This window comes from Aphis gossypii, chromosome X (assembly GCF_020184175.1).
Source record: "Aphis gossypii isolate Hap1 chromosome X, ASM2018417v2, whole genome shotgun sequence".
Lineage (NCBI taxonomy): Eukaryota > Metazoa > Arthropoda > Insecta > Hemiptera > Aphididae > Aphis > Aphis gossypii.
The window spans coordinates 55,643,570-55,665,707 of NC_065533.1; the positions used below are offsets into that span (position 1 = coordinate 55,643,570).

At 25.9% G+C, this 22,138-nt stretch overlaps 2 protein-coding genes across 5 annotated transcripts; one reads left to right on the top strand and one right to left on the bottom strand.

The window, feature by feature from the left end:
• Nucleotides 1-296: 296 nt before the first annotated feature.
• On the bottom strand, nt 297-13,885 carry LOC114121913 (NHL repeat-containing protein 2). 3 transcript variants are annotated; one of them, XM_050205960.1, is made up of 12 exons: nt 13,757-13,885; nt 12,822-13,100; nt 12,581-12,747; nt 6,423-6,582; nt 4,857-5,236; nt 4,597-4,761; nt 4,176-4,507; nt 3,111-3,381; nt 2,692-2,949; nt 2,158-2,283; nt 1,877-2,069; nt 297-1,403 (listed from the first exon to the last, which is right to left on the bottom strand). In XM_050205960.1, exons 2-12 carry the CDS (start codon nt 13,060-13,062, stop codon nt 880-882), a joined length of 2,817 nt encoding a protein of 938 aa, XP_050061917.1. In that variant the 5' UTR covers nt 13,063-13,100; nt 13,757-13,885; the 3' UTR covers nt 297-879. The 3 variants fall into 3 exon arrangements, with proteins under 3 accessions (XP_050061917.1, XP_027840223.2, XP_027840225.2); XM_027984422.2 differs by lacking the exon at nt 13,757-13,885 and adding an exon at nt 13,265-13,608; XM_027984424.2 differs by lacking the exon at nt 13,757-13,885 and adding an exon at nt 13,182-13,364.
• Nucleotides 13,746-20,439, top strand: LOC114121915 (SOSS complex subunit C homolog). 2 transcript variants are annotated; one of them, XM_050205961.1, is made up of 3 exons: nt 13,746-13,890; nt 19,013-19,119; nt 20,069-20,439. In XM_050205961.1, exons 1-3 carry the CDS (start codon nt 13,839-13,841, stop codon nt 20,186-20,188), a joined length of 279 nt encoding a protein of 92 aa, XP_050061918.1. In that variant the 5' UTR covers nt 13,746-13,838; the 3' UTR covers nt 20,189-20,439. The 2 variants fall into 2 exon arrangements, with proteins under 2 accessions (XP_050061918.1, XP_027840227.1); XM_027984426.2 differs by lacking the exon at nt 13,746-13,890 and adding an exon at nt 18,753-18,926.
• The last annotated feature ends 1,699 nt before the right edge of the window (nt 20,440-22,138 follow it).

Consider the following 22,138-nt stretch of genomic DNA (forward strand, 5'->3'; position numbering starts at 1 on the left):
TAGCAATTACAAAATGTTGATTTAAATACAGTCACTGTTGTCTCAGAATAATTTTTATCCAATAACAAGGCCACAATTAAATAATCATATTATTAAATAGATTATGTACTACAATTGTAGTTTAAAGTTTAACAATTAATATAATAAATTAAAATACATTTAATCTTCAGTTATTAAATTTAATATATATAATTTTAGTTAATTTTTAGTAAGGCTTAATGGAATGTGAATTATATATATTATATAGCAATCGATAACTTTAGGAATGATTGAAAAAAATGTAAATTGACTTATCACACTAAAAATGTATAGCTTTATTTAAAAAAAGATATTCTATAATTTATTAATAAACAACACAGTGAAACATTCAATTTGAATTTATAAGTTAATTAATTAATTAATTTATAAAATACATCTTAAACTATAAAAAATTAAAAACTAAATACATCTTATCCTAATTAATTGAAACTTCTATTTATTTTTTTAAATATTCATTGGTATCATAGAAATAATTGAAAAATTATCAAAAATTAAAAACTTTAAAATTAATTTTCATTTATTTCAAATAAATAAAAAATAATATAAATTAAGAAATAATTGAAAGTCATGAAGAATCTAAAGATACCACATGAATACATCGTAACATATACAATAATTCAATGCATAATTATATTATGATAAAAATATATTTATCAAAAAAAGGGTTATGTTTATAATAATATAATTAATCATATATTCATAATAATAATTAAAAAAGAACATTAAAATGGTTAAATTAAATTTGCATTACATGCTCGAAAAATTATTTTTGAAGTAATTGTTATTATTAAGTTTAATACAAAAATTATTAAAAGAATAATTAATAAATTTAAAAAATAATTAATTGTTAGAGGTAAGAGTTGTTGGTGCAGGTTTGTTATTTGTGAATTCCGCTGAAGAGTCAAGAGAGTATGTTGAAGCAGGGGAATTAATTTCAGAAGATGCTTTATTTAATAACTTTTTGCCACTATTATATGGAAGAGTATAAGGGAAATAAGTATCAGCTGCTTGAGGAGTATTTTCTTCATCACCATATCGAACACGCACCACAAAATCAAATTCTACAGGAACACATTTATCGTCATCTTGACAAACACTTGTTTGACATCTTAAAATAACAATTTCCTCTTCATCGTCTGATTCATCTTCAGAATCTTCATCAGATTCATTTTCGAAATCTGGATTATATTTATCATTCCACCGTCTATTCCCATCTTTAGATGTTGAATTTTCACTATTTTCATCAGCTTTTTCTTCCCATTCTTGTTTTGGAATACGAATTAAGTACTTAAAATCAGCTGCTGCTCCTTTTACAGCTGGTAGAGAGGTATTGGATTTAATTTCTTTTGATTCCCATGTTGAATCTAAAAAATAGAGAGATTTTATTAAACACAAAATGTTATTAACATACAATATATAATGAATGAGTAAAAAAGTTTACATAATTATCTATCAACTGTATATATTTTCATGTTGAGAATAAAATGATTAATAAAAAAAAATTTGGTAACTTATGTTACCTAAAGAGTTATCTCCTTAAAATATAAGAGTGTGTAAGTAACAAAAACATAGATATTTATTTTTAAATCTTTTACAGTTAAGCATGTATTAAGTATATTATATAATAATTATAATAAACAAATAGTTATCTATAATATATTTTTATCCATGTAAAATGTATTTATCAATTAAATAAGTGTATACATAATGAAAATAGAAAGATAATCTTATGCTTTACTAAATAATATAGTTGACACAACCTTAAATTTTTTTTTTTAACAACTCAAAACATACATTATTGTGAAACCAGTAACTTGATTTATTTGATAAATTATACCTGGGAGTTGAAGGGTCCAGTTTAAGTGTGGTTCATCTATAGTTTGAGATATTTCGGTTTCAGAACTGCATCCTAGAATAACGCGTCCGCGTAACATAAGTTGACCACCAGTCCGTCTATTTAATCTAATTTGTGCTGTTCCAACGACATTTGATGGTGAAGATTCTAGAATTTTCGGGAATTCTAATTGTAGCTAATTATGAAAAACAAATATTAATATCAAATTACAAGTCAAATTATAAGATAAGACATTTAGATGTTTGTTATGTGCATTATTTTACCTTTTTAATAACATAAGTATCAAAGTTATACACCCAAATACTATGATTGTTTGTATCAGCAATTAACAATAGACTAGATCCATCTTGAGGATTTTCAATAAAATGTAATCCATTAGGTTCATTCAACTATAAAATATATTTAATTAAATTAATTATATATATTTTACACACAATCAATGTAGTTATATTAAATTTCCCAAAAATAGTATAGGTATTAAGTTAAATGTTAAAATTTCAAATAGGATAAACCTTATATACAAAAAAATTATTTAAATTAATAAGAATAATGTTGTTGGAAACAAAAACATTAAATTAATAGTATTGATATTTTACCATAATTATGTTCACAGCATTGTATTGATATATTGAATATTATTAATTAATAATAATAATAATTAAGTAATTATAACCAAATAAATAAATTCAATATAGATACATAGATTGTAAACGAGTAAAGATTCAATTCAAAAAGTTTGGTTTGAATGAAAAAATTAATATTTTATAAGCTTTTGTTATCATAAAAACGAGACACACCTTAACAGGTAATGGTAATGTATGTACAGAACCACCTGTAGAGCCAGGAATGCCCCCAGTTGTAGTGTTGCCACCACCATTATTATAATGATTTTGTTTATGACTGTCTGACAACCCAGTAACATATTTAATTTTATGATTGTATGAATCGGCTACATACAGGATGTTTCGCTTATAATTCCATGCAACGTCCATAGGATGTTGTAAACGTGAATTGGCACCAGCTCCACCATCAATATCCCCATAGCTAAAAAGATCCTATAAAATATAAATGTTTTATATTTTAAAAAGTTTAAAAGTTTAATGTAGATATAAAATGTTAGTATAATATTATAAATACAATTATTGAAATACTGTTGTTAATTGTTATTAATAGAACAAATAAATAATCGATAAATACAAAACTTGAAACAACTCACAGTTGGATCAGGACTTCCTCCAGCTACATTCAGAACTCTAAACTTTCCCATTGAATCCAAATACATACGTCTGATTGATGAACTTTCACTATCAGCAATATATAAAGAAGGATCAGATCCATTTAATCCAGACCCAACACGAGATGATGGTTTAGTTAAACACAATCCAGAGGGTTGGGCAAAAGAAGCACGTTGACCATTATAAGAATTATTTCTATTTTCTTCTTTGCCTGTTCCTGCCACCATAGTACACAATCCCTTGGAACACCATCTAAAAAATTAATTAATTTTACAATTTACAGTTTATTTTCAATCAAAAATTATCTATACCAAAATAAAATATACAAAAACAAATTAACAATTTAACTTGTGAAACAACAAATTCATATTTTTCATTAACATAACTAAATGGGTAAATAATTTTTTTCCTTCTTATGATTAGTTCTTTTACATGAATGTATACTACCTATTAAATATTTTTAATAATGGTTCTAAATTAATAGTCAAGGTTAATAAATAGGAACAAATGTATTAAAATTAAAATATAATATATACATACTGGGTATAAAATATGATTTTTTTTTTTTAGGAAAATTATTAACATTTTGTAAACATATTATTAATTTTTATTTAATAGTGGCTAATGGTTATAAAAATATACTGCAGACCACCTAACATACATAATCATAATATAGGTAAAATTTATGTTTAAAACTAATATGAAATTGTGAAATACAGGGATATTGCATATAAACCCCGCTATATGATGTATCTTACATTTTATGCAGTTGTTATTTTAAATTATTGAATAATAATTAGGCCATAATATTTTCTGTAGTAAGAAAATTAAGAGACGTAAGAAATTTTGGAAAATTTTATGTTACTGGCGATGAAATCAAATAAATAAAAACAAGAAAAATATATATCTATAAATATATATATTTATGTATGAGTATACATTTAATATTTTAAAATAGTGAAATGAATGGATATTGCATATAAATATATATAAAAATAAACCCTTGTATATTTCATTAAATAGTTAGTTGGCTAAAGATTTCTTACTTTGATTTCATGCTTGAGCAAGTACTGGTACTTGTCTTATCTAAATAAAGGGCCCATATTTGATGCAAACCAGCCATAGCAATTAATAAACAACGCACTGGTGACGGTGTTGGCACAGAAGGAGATGGTTGTAGTTGTTGAAAGTTTTGGTTTGGAATATATGGCTGTGGTGTGTATTGCTGTTGATATTGAGGTCGTGCTTTGCGTTTGTAGTATACCACATCCCATGGAGTATTTAGGATTTGAGAATTCCACATTTGGCCTCCATATTTATCACGGCCTTTTTTACCATTACCAGCAACAGTTTTAACAGTCTTATCTTTTAAATCAATCTGTACAAAAAAAGGTTGAGAGGTTAACATATTTTTTAGTTTAAAATAAATAAGAAATATTAAAAATCAATATAATATCAAGATTTTACCATACGAATAGCATGATTTTCTGTGTCACAAACAAATAGAATATGAGAATTTTGAAAGCATATGCCTTGAGGGCTATGAAATAAAGCTTCTGTGAAATTTCCATCTTTGAATCCCTTTTTAATAGTTGATGGTAAATGACCAATTCCACCACCACCAATTACATGCTGTTTAAAAATAAGAAAAAATTATATTATACAGGTAATATTTTTTATTTTTATTAGTTATAAATAATTAAATAATTTATTTAAAAATATATTACCTTAACACGTCCTTGAAGTGTACAGACTACTATTCTATGGTGACCACTATCAGCAATTGCTATTAATATTTTACCATGACGACGGTAATTTAAATTAGAATTGTTTAATGTTTCATCACTATTATTCCTTCTTTTCTTCAATTTTTTTGTGTATGCAAACACCTTACCAGGATATAAGAGATGTTGTTTTGTAGCAGATGACTGTTTACCTGAAGTTAAAGACTGTAAAGTTGTACGGCCAGGAATAATTTCTGGTATGTCATGTGAGCTTATCATAGATGCTTGACGGAGAATTTGTAAGGCTGTTTCAATAAATGTAGGCAATAGTTGTGAGTGAAATTCTTCACCTTGGACTACAAGCATTGGTTCACCATTAGGACCTATTTTTTTTTTTTAAAGAAAAAGAACAATTTTTATAAACATCACTATTAATTAATAATAAAACATGTGTTTTTTTTATTTTTAGTAAATTTTATATAATTCATTGTATATAATACTGACATCCCTAAATTCAACACAAGTTTAAGGGCTAGTGACATTCATGAAGATGAACATTTCTAATTAATCAACTGAACGGGTTACAGGAGGAATGATATTCGAAGCATTAAAATTGGATAAAGGAAATAATGTAAATTTATTATAGATTTATTATGAGATGTAAATGTATATAATATATATATATATGTAAAAAAAAATATGGGAAAAAGAATACATACAATAATTATTAATACAGAGGGAAAGGGTTCTCATAAATAATAAAAATAACAAGGTCAGTAATAAACTGGTTAAAATTTTGCATGATATGAACAAAAACCAAAACATGTTGTTGACATTTACAAATTATTACGTAGATTCGTTTAATCATTATATACATACACAACTGTCAGAAACTGATGAATCAAATAAAAACGGACCCGATAAACGGATCGGTAAACGGATGTTCACTAAATAATAAAAATATAACATGCGTATGACTGTATTTGTGAGTACTGGAAAAGCACAGAAAAGCAAAATAACTATACAAATATAGATATAAGTGCTAAAGAGAAGGGGGTAATGTAACGATTGTTACATAATTATTTATATTTTATTAACATAATAATGTGTACAATAGGTACATATTATATACTTACACATATGACATATTATATAGTATACATAGATACATATATATATGTATCATAAACCAAAACATGTAAAATATATTATGCTGAATATACATCAAGCCCCTCCTGTGATGTCTCATGTTTAATTATTGTAAAGCTATGGCTAAATACGAATATGTAAGAGATAAGCAGTTCCCCACAATTAACATCACGCGCACATGAACTCCGAGACTGCCCCACAGCTTGTAAACGTTTTTAGTAGGTAAGAATAAACTTTATATATTAATAAGTATTTGAATTAATCCACATTTATTTGTATCCTAAGTACCATTTATGCTCATGAGCTATGGTTAAATTATATTCATAAGAAACTAACTTCTTCCCTGAATGGTTCATCCCCGACCACGTTACAATACAATATACATGTTTTTATGGTAGTTAATGATAAACTATATATTACCAATGAGCACTAAAGTAGGCCAACAACATACAGCTAAATCATTCCACATTGTACCATCTGTGTCATTTACAACACAATGTTCAATTGAATATTTTTCAATAGCATGATGTACATTCAAAGATTGTTGTTCATTTGGAAATTTCGCACTATGCACACCAATCTACAAAAATTGTTAAAAATTATTTATGTAATACATTCATTTTTTTTCCATATTAGTATTTTATTTTGAAAAATTAAATATTAAAAGTTCAACTTTTATGTATTCTTCAGTTGTTTTAAATTTTATTACGCAATTTAATTATTCTTATTTTATTAAATAAGGTAAATATTTAAATTACAAATCAAAATAATTATCATATCATTTCGTTAGGAGTTAGGACTTAAATTGAACTACTTTAATTTAAACAATTAAGAATGAAACTATTATAGAAAAAAAATTTTAAATAAAAAGCTTTACAAATATACATTTTATTAGAGCTATTGAAAAAATCATGAAATAAAATTTAACTAATCTTTCTTTTCTTTTTTATATTCTGAGGAAAATCTATATGTAATGATATTTTAATTACTTTTTATTCATTTATTTTATAGCTATTTAAGATACTGGAATAGATACTAGATTCTTAAATGCAGTAGACATGTTTTACTGTTTTAGGTTGAAAATGTAATTTATTTTTATTACCTATTATATTATTAAGTATATTGAATACATTTCATTCAAACAAATAATACTAACTAATTATTTTTTTTTTAAAACCTAAAGTAAAAATTAGTAAATAATATCTACACAGTAATGACTTTGAAATGTAATCAAAAAAGTTAAATTAGGTGTTGAATTTATCATTAACAACTAGCTACTTTTTAGTCTAATTGATAATCCTTAAATTTAAATGGTATTTTTGTGTCTTAACTAACATAAACATTTTTTCTTTATTCAAGAAATTAACCACTTATTAAAATAATGGATAACAAACAATGAGCCAACAATGATGACAACTTATTTTTATAATTAATTCAATATTTATCATTTTTTTTATGTTTATTTAATCGACTACTTATTATTTTCTATGTTTATACTGTAAGTATATTTATATTTTCTCTACTGTCTTATTGATTAAAAATAAATCAATAAATAAACAATAAAAAATGTGTAAAAGGAAAGTTTATGGTCAATTGATGAGATTTTTCGATTAGAATGTATTATATCTTGTAAATTAAATTAGCTATTAGAAAAATTATATAACAAAAGAAAGGTGGTTCTGAGGACCACATTAGGAATGGGATTATGTGTGGATGGAGAGAAAATTTAAGTATTTTGTGAGACAAAAAGATGCTGTTAATATTAAAAGGTAAATTTAAAAAAGCAGTTTTATGACTAGTTATGACTTATGATGTTTGGATCATAATGTTGAATAGTGCCAGTAGTGGATAAGAGACAAGAGTAACTGAAATCGGAATGCTAGGAAGGTTGTGTATAGTTACCAAGAAGGATAGAATGAGTAACAAATAAATTAGGAATAGTGTAAAAATGGCACCTATTTAAGAAAAAGTGATGGAGAATTGGTTGAGATGATTTGTTTATGTTTTAAGGAGAGCGTACTTAAAGGTAGTGATATGAAAATGAATACAGAAAATATGAAAAAGACTAGAGAAGAGGTAGATAGACACAATAAAGAATGATATAAAAATAGATGGTAAGACTGATAAGAGTAAAGCTGTGGGAGTTCAGATCTCTATAGTTAAGTAAGGCCATAGTGACTGATTTCATATAGTTGGGAATGAAGGAAGAATAATAACAATAAAACTAAAATAACATTTCATTAAATTCTATGTGAAGTACAAATATATATTACATAATATTTAAAGATACTTAGCTAAGTATTCATTATTTTGATTGAACACATTAATAACCCTGCATTCAAAAAATTTATACAATTCATAACACTTGATTTAAAGGTTATTTGTATTTTGAATAGCTTCAAATAAAAAAAATATGGATAAGTGGGTTACTGTAATGGAAGTGTTAAATTTTAATTCCATGATATTATGTTGTAATAAATGAAAAAAGATTATTAGAGGTCTGTTAATCTATATCATAATTCATAAGTATACCGACATTTTATGATTTTTATTCATTTATTATTGTATTTGTATTTGTATTTTTTTAATATTTATAATTGTAAATTTAACTTTTAGTATTACCACAGGTTGATTCATTTTTTCTAAAAACATTACATTTATTGAAATTATATTAGTGTTATAAATTAATAGGTAATACTTTACCGTAAAATAGTTTAATAGGTTCATAGTATAAATAGAAAGATATTAAAATTAATCCATACATTTTAAAAAGAGTGGTTAAATGGGTAATGTTCTGTTGTATAGTAGGTCACTATAATGGATGTACTAAATTTGGATCCAATAAATAGGTATCATTGTATATGAAAAATGATTCTGAATGGAGATTATTTGTTAGCCTAGGTTATAATATTTTAAATTAGGTGGTGAAAAAGGTGGTTTATGTTTTAATGACCTGAATACCCCAAAATTATATCATGTACAGAAAATGCCAATTTAAACAGCTAGTGTATGTTTCAAGTTAATAATAATTAACTTATACTATAAACAGTGGCGGCTCATGGTTTGGACGACGAGACGATTACACCCCCTACTAAAATTAAAAACTAAATTTAAAAAAATATCAAAAATAAAAATTTTTTAATACCTAGTAAAATAGTTATAAGGAAATAAATAGTTATTGTGTGGCCGGTGTCACACTTGCAGAATATCCGCAGCGGAATTTTCCCGAAATGGAAATTCATACATTTAAATATTACTGGACACATTACAGAGGAATATCCGCACGGAAAAAATAAAATCGCTACATGTCGCGCCTAACATTAAATTTGTTTCCCTCATATACCAGGAGTACACGGGTACGTATGCACATACGAGCAGTGTTTGGACGACCAGCAGCGTCGTCTGTGCATTCAGCAATAATAATTCTGAATACGAACAATGCACGTAAGCGAAGGCGCTGCAATAGTGTGCATGCGATCTTAATATCTTATATTCGAGTATTGGACGACAGACAGCGTCGTCCATACGGTAAAATACACAACTACATTAGGTACCTAGTTTATTTATATTTTTAAAATTAACCGAGTGTAGGCTCGTCATTGTCGGCCGCTAATCGCCATTATTATATGTTGTATTGTATTTTATGATGCCTAAACCTGTTGTTAATTAAGAATATTTTATAGATATCATTTTTCATTTATTTCTATATTTTACCATTAAAAACGATATTATTCCAATGCATATTGTATAGGAAATGTAATGTTTTGCCAACCGAAAAAATGGCGGAAACTGATACGCGAGCTTCAATGTTAATAATACAAATAATATACGAGTTCCTTATCTAGTTAGTATAAAAGTCTGTGCCTGCAACTAGTATTAAGTAGATTGTCGTCACACGTATTGACGTATTTCAAGAATAAATTGTAATTTTAATTAGTTCATCATGTCGAATTGTGCTCATAATATAATAAATATTAAGTTATATTACATTTTTGACAATTTATTATATCTATGACTAGAGATAGGTATTATATTAATTAAAGTCGCACCCCCGCCACTAGCACCCACGAGCCGCCACTGACTATAAACTAATAATTTTTAACTATAACAAAAATCTAAAATTATTTGATAGTAAATCGTTATTTTACGAGTAAATTTTGCATTTCGTAAAAATTTAAACTAAGTAGTTTAAGTTAGTTATTAATTATTGTGAAAATCTTGTAATAAATTTTCAATTCTTAGCAACTTATACAATTGTTTTTTTATAAATATTGAGAAGAAGCAATACTCGCATGTGTTTTCTCCGTCTTACAAATGTAAAACAGCAAAAAATGTTCTGCACGGGAAAGAATAGAGAACGCTACAGTCATAATTAAAAAACATTTTCATCACATATAAAGGAGAACTTGAGCTATAAAATATCGTTTTTATTTTTTCAATATCAGAATGAATATATTCAAGTTTAAAAATAATCGATTTTGAATCAATAAAACTTTCTAAGAGTAAGTAATATCAAAAAAATAAAACGATATTTCACAACTTAAGTTCTCCTTTATATGTGGTGAAAATTTCGTTTTTTAACTATGATTGTAGTCTTCTCGGTTCTTTCCCGTGGGCCGTGCAAAAAAGTTTTTGCTATGTTTTACATTAATTATAAGACGGAGAAAACACACGCGAGTGTATATATATAAAAATATATATATATATATATTATATAGCGTCCTCTTAACTACAAAATAATTTGCAAATATTCATGATTTTGACGAATTTATGTCAATACTTGAATTTCAAACGCTAATAAACAAAAAAATTTGTTTATGTATTCTTATAATTTTTAAGTCACTATAAGACTTATTTATGAGGAATATTGTATTAAATTTTGACTCGGCTAAAAATTTTTTATCGATATTTATATATAAAAAAAACTAAACAAAAACAAATATTTTAAGTGCTCATAAATAGCTTTAAAATAAGCGAAATATTTTGAAAATTAAATCATGTAAAGAAAATGCCAATTTAAATAACTGTTGAAATTTTCAACTATTTACGACTTATACTTTTTGAATAATAACAAATATTTAAAATCGTTATCGTTACGCAATTTCGTAAAAATTTAAAATTCAAACGCTCATAATATTTTTTCTTTTAATGATACTTTGAGTTTTCTCTACAGCTATTTGAAAGAAAACTTAGGGTTGAATTTTTTAACCCATGACATAAATACAAAAAAGTTTATGAATTTTCAACTACAAAATTATTTGCAAATTTTCGTGATTTTGACATATTTCGTAAAAATTTAAACTTTAAACGCTTATAAAAAAAATTGTAACTAACGATTTTTGATTTTTTAAATACAATAAGAACAACTTATAAGAAACCTTGTATTAAATTTTCAAGTTTTTTTGGGAACTCAAAATTTTCTTATCGACACTTCAAAAAAAAAAAATACTTGGAATAATCGAAAATTTCAACTGTCTATAAATGGCTCAAAAAGCCAAAATATCTTGAAAATTTAAAAGTATTTAGATAATACTAGTATAAAAATTTGGTGAAAATGTCAAGTATTTACAGTGATTTGTTTTTGAGTTATAAAGTCGATTTTGTTGAAAATTGGTTTTACATAATAATTCCCGTACCTGTCACTTTTATTATTTCGTCAAGAACACACAGACACAAAAAAACACACACCCACTCCTCACACATCATTGTGATTATAAAATCAATACATTCATCACTTCTTTCAGAAACTAAAATTTAAGTACATAACCACGGCACTCTTAAATCATCAGAAACTACTGCCACATTCTGTATAAATTAGAAAATAAATTTATTTAGGTACCTATTATAATAGAGGTATTATTTTGACTTAATTGGTTTTATTCATTAGTTTCCAAATTTAAATAATAGTATTTATAAACCATTACTAAGTATTTGTATAAAAATAATACAATAATTAAAAATATAAAAGTTAAAAAATGATTAATACCTTTTACTATTAATGATTAAAACTAGTGAGTGATGAATAATTTAATGACAGGTTATATGCTTCTGCATTTACTAAAGTGAACTAAACAGACTATGTTAAAACACTAATCTTGGAAGCAGAGCTGTAAAAACTGACTGTGCAGAGTGTGCACCACACACGGGCCACAGGCCTCATACTATATTGCTGGGCCTCAAAAAGAGATTATAATACGGCCATACGGGTCCTCTAGATTTTGGTTTGCACACAGGCCTCGAGTAGTCTAGTTATGGCACTGTTTGGAAGTATAATACAAATGGAATTTAAACTAATACAGTATTTTTAAATGTATGTTAATCAAGTACTTTATATCCTAAAATCTTAGAATCAATATTTTATCATAAATCAGACCTAGTGCTTTACATACTGTGATCAGTTAACATTTTTTATGTTGATAGTTATACACAATTGTAGAAATGATTATTGTTGGAAACTAAATTGAAACTAAATGCTAATAACATGAAAATAAAATAATTAATGGTTGATTCATATTTTGTAATATTCATAGAATTTTCTATTAACAAATAGTAGGTAGATATTGAATTTTTGTACTTACAATTACCAATCCATCTTCACACGTAAAACGTTGTTGCAAGCTATGTAGAACCGGTAGTATGTGCAAACAATTTACACAACAATAAGTGAAGAAATCAAGTAGAACAAGTTTGCCTTTCAAATCTTTGTTGAATAATAAAGGTTTTGTACAATTGAACCAGTCAAGATCTAAACAAACGAAACATTATAATATTTTATTACAAACTATGACTAGTTTATGTTTATGTTGCTATCATACTCACTGGGCTTAAACTCATTAACACGCAATCCCGACGAACCGACAGCCGACCCGCTCTGAAATCCCTGGACGCCTGCAGCTTGCTGACTACAGCAGGCAGTTAAAATTTTCTGAATATAATCTTCGGTTATCTCCTGGAGTTGTACGGGAATGGGCACATCAGATTCGTCAGAGGACGCTTGGTTGCCGGCCGAACTATTAAACAAATCTACAAACACTGATGATATCTCGATTATTCTGTCCATGTTTCGACGAAGCTTTTTGACTAGACCCCAAAAATAATCTGAAAGAAAAAAGCATCACACAATATTAGTACTGTAGACAATTTTATTAATTTAGCACGAATGTACTGTACAATAATTACCGATACGTAAATAATTAACAATAATAAAAAATCATAAAATGCAAAATAAATTGAATTCTTAAATATCTGTTACGATTACGAACGTGAAATTCTCAAATCTCGATTAATGCGGTATTGCGGTAAATAGATTGAATGACAAATCGGTGTTCCGTTGCGGCCTGCGGGTGGTAATCCGTAAACAGAACGAATGATATACTGTGTACACAATTTGATATCGTTGATAGTGAAACCGGTATCGCCACCTTTTGTTCCACTACATGTTTGTTCCCACACAGCATGTTTTGTACCAACCGAGCAATAATTACCGACTTTTGTAGGGTGGCAGACGCCCAGTCGCCCAGACATTGTATACGGACAAACACAGTACTACAAAGTCTGTCTCGTTATGCCGACGTACTTCCGGTACGCTAAATCGTCCCATTTTTTTTTTAAAAACATGTCCGCTTTCGTTCGTAGAAAAATATGTTAAAAAAAAAATACTTAAAATTAAAAATTATACCTACCTAATCTTAATCCGTCTATAATATTATAATTATTATATTAATAATTTTTTATCGTACATTATTATGACTTACGAATTTGTAGAATAATATTGTTTTCGTGATTTGCGCGTGTATCTAATATTCGAATATCAAGCCGTTTTCAGTGTTCGTCGTAATGATGATGGATCACAGTCTGCGTAGAGGCGACGACGTGAAACACCGACGATGTACGCACACATAATACAATACGTGTAAAATATAATATTTTGTACATAGGTGATAGATATTACCTGATTTCTCTCTCGATGTCAGGTTAGGTTTTCTTTATGAAATATTTATTGTTTTTATATTTTTCAGCGTTTTGCGTGCAACACTTCCGTGTCTTTGTATATGCTCCGTAATAATATTATTAATTCGATAATACTAGATATGTCTAGGTAGGTACCTACATTGAAACTACAATGTTGAATTTATTTTTTACTACCTAGTACATGACTTAAATAGTTTTTACTGTTGATTTTACATAAATTACCTATTATATAAACTATTTTTTAGATGGATTCTATTATATACTATCCAGTGGCGCAAATCTAGGGGAGCACGGGGGGCAACTGTCCCCCTTCATACTGTTATCAAACGATGTAAATTATAATTTCTATTTTTATTTAATACATTGTATTATTATTTATATATAAATGAGCAAATCGAAGTTTTTTTTTAATAGGTGGGTATTGAATATTTTGATTTTGCCCCCCCCCTCCCAAATTTGAATTAGTTTGCGCCTCTGATACTATCAATTTAGCATTTAAATATTCTAGTAGACAGTAGTAGGTAATTGAAATGTATACTTAGTTAAATAGGTAAATTGTTTTTCAACTATCGATTTGAAGTTAGATTTAAAATAAGTAGGTACCCATTTATTGAATATGAATTGTGATTTGTGATCTTCCTTTGTATTTTTATAAACACATAATACATATTTGTATTATAAATATTAATATTATTTAAAAAACTAAACATAATATTTGTAGTTACATTGTAGTCGCTCCTCCTCTCTTAGTTTTTTTTTTTGTGTCAGTTATCACTCATCATAATTCGTAATCATTATGTAGTATAAAATATCGCAAATAAATAACCACTCTGTTATACAGTATGACATGTGTTAAGAATACGTACTATACGAGTATACCTATCGTCCTTGAGGAGTAAATCGCATTAATATTATTGTATTATAAATTTGAATTTATTGTTAAATATTATTGCATATACGAAAAATTGAGCAGAGATGTAGTCTATCAGCTACTATTAATAAGTAGGTAATTTATTTTACTATTAGTATCACGACTATGACGATAGGTTGAATTAATTTTTGTCGAAAACATTGCATTTTAAGATATCTTAGTTTATATAAAATAGATTAATACATTGAGATAATATAAAAAATAATAATATTTGAAGTAATATTTTAAATAGGTACTTAAAATGAATCCTTTGTTACCCGTTGGCCATTACTTACTTAAGCCCATTAATAGTATTTTAAAATTGCAACAAAATAACTAAAACCCTCATTATTTTTGTTCAAATAGGTATCTGATTTTATTTAAGTTTGAATAAATTGAAATGTCTAAATGTCTTATCATATACGTAACTTGGGTAATTTTTATGGGGGGGGAAACTTTATTTTATGTCGATATATCGTATACTTTAAGATACTTAATAACTAAAAATACCTAATAAATACATTTTACAAAAATCAAGGGGGGCAGTTATCCCCTCTCGCTCCTCCAGTTTACGCCTATGTCTTTTATTATCACAATAATAATAATAATTACTTGGTTATAATATAAAATATTTATGAGACTAATTAATCTTGTACAAGGGCGTAGCAAGGAGGGGTAGCTAGGGGCAAATGCCCCCCCCCTGATCAAAATATTAAGTAGATGTTTTTAATATGTTAAATATCGAATATTTAAGTGATTCAATAATTAATATGTCCGTATATAAACACGTAATCGATAAATCAAATTGGAATATTATACATTAGTATATCTGTAGACTGTAGTTTATTTTGTGTGATCCTTTCTTAGAAAGGTTTTCTATTATGTTTTCGATGAAATATTTTTATAACACTGTATCACCAATTTATAGACATTTAGAGGCTTAGAGCGTTAAACCATTATAAACCTTATACTGTATGCAGTGTATATGTACCTACAATTACGTTCAACAATGACAGAAAATCGTTTAAATAGTAAAAACTAGAATGTATATAAAAAAATATATAACTTATAACTTTTATGAAAAATTGTATAGTAAAATTTTGTTTAAATTTCATTTGCAGGTCTTTATATGTTAAGCGTACACAAAAAATTAGTTTTAGAAAAACAAAAAACCATTTGAGGAAGAAATTGCTTTGGATTCACGACGTTTAGCGTTGCTTTAAAGTTTAAAATTGTATTAGATAATATTATGAAAATTGAGTTAAGATAAAAATAAAATTTATATTATTAATAAATAACTGTAAGATAAATTTCATAAAAATGTATTTTCAATGCTTACGGCACCCTCCAGCAAAAATCCTGACTACGCTCTTGATCTTGTATTGAGATTGCAATCCTTATTCCTTAGACTATCTCATAGTATAACTTAGTATCCTTAACTCCACACAGTTATTTGCAAATGTTTGTAATATTATCAAAATGTAAACTTCCAATGCTTAGGTACATAAAAAAACGCAACTTTCCGGTAGAATTTTTGTTTTAATAGGTTGAAAAATGTATAATGAATAGGTATTGAGTTAAATTTTCAAATCTTTGATATAAAAATAAAATTGCTTATGAATTTCTAACTACATTATGGCTATAATTATATATGAGTGGAATACTGAATAAGTGAATAATAAGTATAATAATAAGTAATATACCTATAGAAACCTATTGAAATTTGAGACAAAAAAAAAATCATATTATGTATAGTTGTGGTATGGCAGCGGTTCGTTTTTGAAAACGATTCTCAGCAAAGCTCAGTTGCTGACGAAAGGTAACTATTACTAAAAAAATAAACTGCAATCCAAAGAAAGTTCCCGCCTACTTATACGTACGATTTGCAGTTATCACTTGGAATATTAAAAAAAACCGTACTTGCCGTTTGATCATCTGGTGCGAAATCGATTTATTTAATATAATAATTAGTAAATAATATGCAAATGCGTGTATAGTGTAGGTACAATTTCAAAAAAATTTTTTAAAAAAATACACTTTTTAATTTTATTATTACACATTTTCTTACTACGCCGAGTATAGCACCTGCAGTGATGGCAGCAGTCGACCTGAAACAACTTGTAAACCGCCACAAAGATAACAAATAAATTAAATTTTAAATTTTAAATAAGGTAAGTAATCTTCAGAAGAAATAAAATAAAAATTCTTTAAGTTGTTTTCAAATATTTTTATTTTAAAATACCTACCTGTTCATTCATTGGTAAATAAGATTTATGTAATCATACTTAAATTAATAAAATGTTTTCACAAATGTATTACATTTTCAGTATATAAACATTATAAACTAAAATTAAAATTCTTCATAAGAATTTTAAAATTATTATTAAAAATATAGCCATTGAAATTGTATTGTAATACATTGTATTTTTATGATTTTTTAAAGTTAGAGATCAAATAATAACACGTTAAGTGTTCATTCACTGGTGAAGTTACCCTAAATCGATATTCAAAAAATACAGATTAGACTGATTAGACTAATTAGAGAGCTTAGATAAATTAAATCTTAGAAGTTAGGACTGCTGTAAATAATAACCTTATAATATATGAGTCTTATTAATACCTATACTCTTATTAATAAAATATTCGTTTTTATTATTTTTTTTTTTTTTATGAATACTATAAAAAAAATTTTGCCGAGTCATAATACTTGAAAATTTAATACAAAGTTCGTCACAAGTTATTCTTATAGTGATTAAAAAATTATAAAGAATTCATTGGCACAATTTTTTTTTATTAGCATTTGAAGTTCAAATATTGACAAAAATTCATCATTTTTTCACCAAGCACTGGAAATTATATCCTAGGTTGACAAATCATCTTCGTTCAGATTGTTCAGAATTGTTTTTCGTATACAAACTACAAAGATACCTATCATTATTCATTGAATTCAAATTTAATACTCCTATAATACATAATAGTGATCCACATTGTACACAGCATCTAATGTACAGCAGAGCGGTACCCACTTACCCGCATTTTTATGATACATTTTTTTTTATTTATAAAATTTTGGTTGTTTTATCAAAATGCTAGAAAATTATTTTACATTTTAATCATATATTTTATAAAGGCTGGGCAAGTAACGATTTTTTTAATTCGTTATTAAGTCAAGTTGTTTATTTTGTGATATTATTACTTGATACTTCATTATTACTTATTAGTAATACAGCATTATAAAGGTTGAGCTAATGGTGTAGTATATACCTACTGTAGTATATTATTTGACTAATATGTGTGCTGTATAATTTATGATATTATTACTATTAACATAATTTATATATTATAAAATACATTTATATTTATTTTATTATTATACCTACCTATATTAGGCATTTTTTATAATTAAATCATTTAATATTTGAGATAATATTATTAGAAAGTAAACTGTAATGTAGGTATCTAATTATTTTCGGAAAAGCGGATGCTTTGATTATTTTGGTATGAATATTTAGACCGATTACCAGTTTCATTGTTATTTATTTATATCCTATCTTAAAAATGTGGTTTTTATTTAAAAAAGTAAATCTATAATTGATTATATGTTTATGTTTTGTTCATATATCATATATTATTAGCAATTTAATTTTCTATTAATAATACCATTTAATTCAAAAATGTACTGCAATAATCTTCATCAATAGATCTTTCATCTGAGAGTTACGCTCAAAATAGTTTTATATTGTATGTTACATAAAGTAATTTTGTGTTCTCTAAAATAAGACACTTTTAATCGGTGAAGTTACTGTCAAGTTAGGTTAGTCACCGTTATCAAAATCGGGAAAACTGAGCCTCCCCATAAAAACACTAAAGTTATCAGTGGTCATTGATTAACCCACAACACTCTAATCACGACAATTACGTCTTTTTGATTTCTAATTTAAAGCGTTCGTGTGTATACTCTATTCACTCACTTTAATAGTTAATGTAGATTAATTAATATATTGTGAACGGTATAATGTCTTTTCCAGCTCAAAACGCAAGAGGTACCTATTACACAACTATTTTCATATATTTTAAAATTGTACATTAATAATTCATGTAAATATGTAATATTCTAATGTTCTTTTAGGTATTCAAAATCGAAAGATACTTGAAGACTTGGAACTAAAGAAACAGATATTATTAAAAACTGGTGCTATTCCAACTCCTCCGACAGTTTCTCATCCTACAACACCGGTATGACAATGTAGTTTCAGTTTTTAGTTGAGAAACGATCATATTATTATAATTTATAACATACATAAATGTTACTTATGCTGTATACTTTGGTAATAGATGTTTGTGTATTTGTTTAAAATACATTTTTGAACTAAGGTTTTATTGGTTTATAATATAATTACAATAATATTTATACTATACTTAAATTTTCAGTATTATTTATTTTAAATCCTGTGAAACAATTTGCCATACTTAGTTTTCAGTCATTTATCTATCAATATTTTATTATAATATAGTGTATGGTAAAATTGTTTTATCAATATCAAACATTATTAAAAATAATTATACATGTTTTTTTTTGTGTGTGTTATTATTTAATTTAATGGTCCTAGTTATTTATGAGTGTTATGATCTCACAAATTCTTTAAAATATAACCTAGCCACCAAACAAATTATAAACTGAATGTAATATAGTTAATGTAATTAACTAATTATGTAATAGCTTATCGATTTTAAATACTTTTAAATTTATACAATGAACACTAATCATAATATAATATCTAAATTTAAAAAAGATAGATATCTAAGAATACAATCTGTAAGTCTAAATATTGTACCTTATGTACATAAAAAACAAATTTTCATATTTTATAAATAGAAGCTGTTAAATCGGTTGATAAATTTAAAATTTAAATAAAATGTTTTTAGAATCATCCATAATTAAAGAGATATCGTAATTCAGCAATAAACAAATCAAGTAAAATAATATTAAATATGTCATGCAAAAGTGTTTTCAACACTCATGTTAGAAGGTATTTGGTGAAGAGATAAACTTTTAATTGTCTTAAATATCACTTAAACAATATTTGATAACCAAATATTGATGGCTCATAGTAATTTTTGTCATTGGTTCTACCTTTGGTATATACCTATAAAAATGTTTATCTAATGTTTGCAATGTTTTTAGGGAACATCTGATGGTCACTTTCAACGTGCCCAAGCTTTACAGTCTACAGGATTCTTTATCACGACAGATTCAGCTTTTGGTAATTCTATGCTTCCTGTCCTACCTCGCTTTGAAAAATAATACTGAATCATGGCGGCTGCATCTATGAAGTTAAAGCGTTTACTGTGTATACTTAAAGAGATTGAAACATTTGAAAACCTAAACCCAATGTATTCTATAAAAAAATACTGAAATTGTGTTTTGAGTTAAAAGATCTTGATACATTACTCCTTAGAATAATATTAATATATTATCAATTTTTACTAAATGGAAATGCTGTCATCAATTAAACTTCACGACGAATTATAAATATATTTATTATTCATCAACAACTTTTGGTATTTTATAAAATATTCTAGCTATGTAAAAAATTAATGCAACAATGTATAAAATATTTTCTATCACAACTTTGTTATGGATATTGGATGGTAAAAAATTGCAATCTTTTAACTACTATGAAAGCAATGGTTCTAGAAATATATCTGTTATTATTTCTATGATTGTTAACATAGTTAAAATATTTATTACTATACGCAAAAAAAAAAAAAACAACAAAAATACAATACAAAAGGTTATAAAATATTATACTACATACTAAAGCTGGTTTTATGTCTCTGTAAAGACATCTTAAAATATATAATTATTTTTAAAACAATCGAAGGTATTTTCTCAGAGTGAAACTGAATGTTTCTCCTATTTATTTTATTAGTATATGATCACACTATTTAGATAATAAAGGTTGGTATAATTTTTTGTTTTAATGGTTAAAACAGTGTTTATATATGGTGGTTATCATTACAGAATCAAGAAGAGTATAAGTATAAATTGTTGATTTACTTACTTGTACGATTATTTTAAAAAGTGTACTCTTTTTTGAATATATCGACCTTGTACCTGCTTGTTAAAAATAAACTTTAGCTAAGCTAGATTGATAACAATATTGTTAAAATTAAGACATTTTCAAATTTAGAACACTAAATTGTTTACATATAATATTATATGCTACATATCCAGTGGCATTTGGTTTTTTCTAAAATATTTCCATGTTTTAGTAACAAATTTTACTCTTTTTGAAATAAAATACATTATATGATATCTTATATTCATATCCATTGCTAAAAAGCGCTGTTATGACATAATATTATGATGTATGACAAAAATATGTGTAATAGATTGGCTATTTAGACTAAAAGATGTTTGTATAAAATATATACACGTCACACGTCGTGTAACATTCCATATCTAATAAACACGTCTTGTTGTTTATTGTGTACAATCAAAAAAAATATTTTATGTTAAGTTATAAAAGAACATTCAAATTACTTCTTCAGATATTAGTAATTTGTATACTTTCATTGTAGGTACCTCATTAAAATTATTTCAGGTTGGTTTAAAAGAATAATTACATAATATATTAAAAAAGTAGGCAATTAATATTATATTCTGTAATTTAAAGTTTAAATTAATAGATTACTATAATTTACAATGTAAAAACTGAAATAAATGTGAATAAAAACCTCATAGTAAAATATATATAATACAATTAATAGGTTTAAGAGAAAAAAATATTTTTTAGTTTTTAAAATTTGTAATTTATGTAGGTAATTGATAGAGCCTGGATTTTTATGCAAAAATTATTGTTAAATATGCATATTTATGTACTCAAAAATTCAAAAATATGGAAAAAATTCTTTATTGTGAGTTTAAAAAAAAACTGAGTAGTATCTAAAAAGTATATGAAAAAAATAAAATTTAAAAATCACTATTTAAATTGTACATTACTCATATTATGCTACATGATATCACTCATTTTAGTTTTGGAGGGAAAGTTATGATTTTTTGGTTATTGTGTATATGAACAAAAGAAAGCACAGTAAAATTGTACATAACAACATAACCCAACCTTAATTTGTCCAAAAATGTAGATACGAATTCTTAAGGTTTACCTAACAATAGGTACTATCTTAGACTTCCATTCATAGATTATGATATATTAAAACTGTACGGTCATTAAGTACATATGATTTAAAG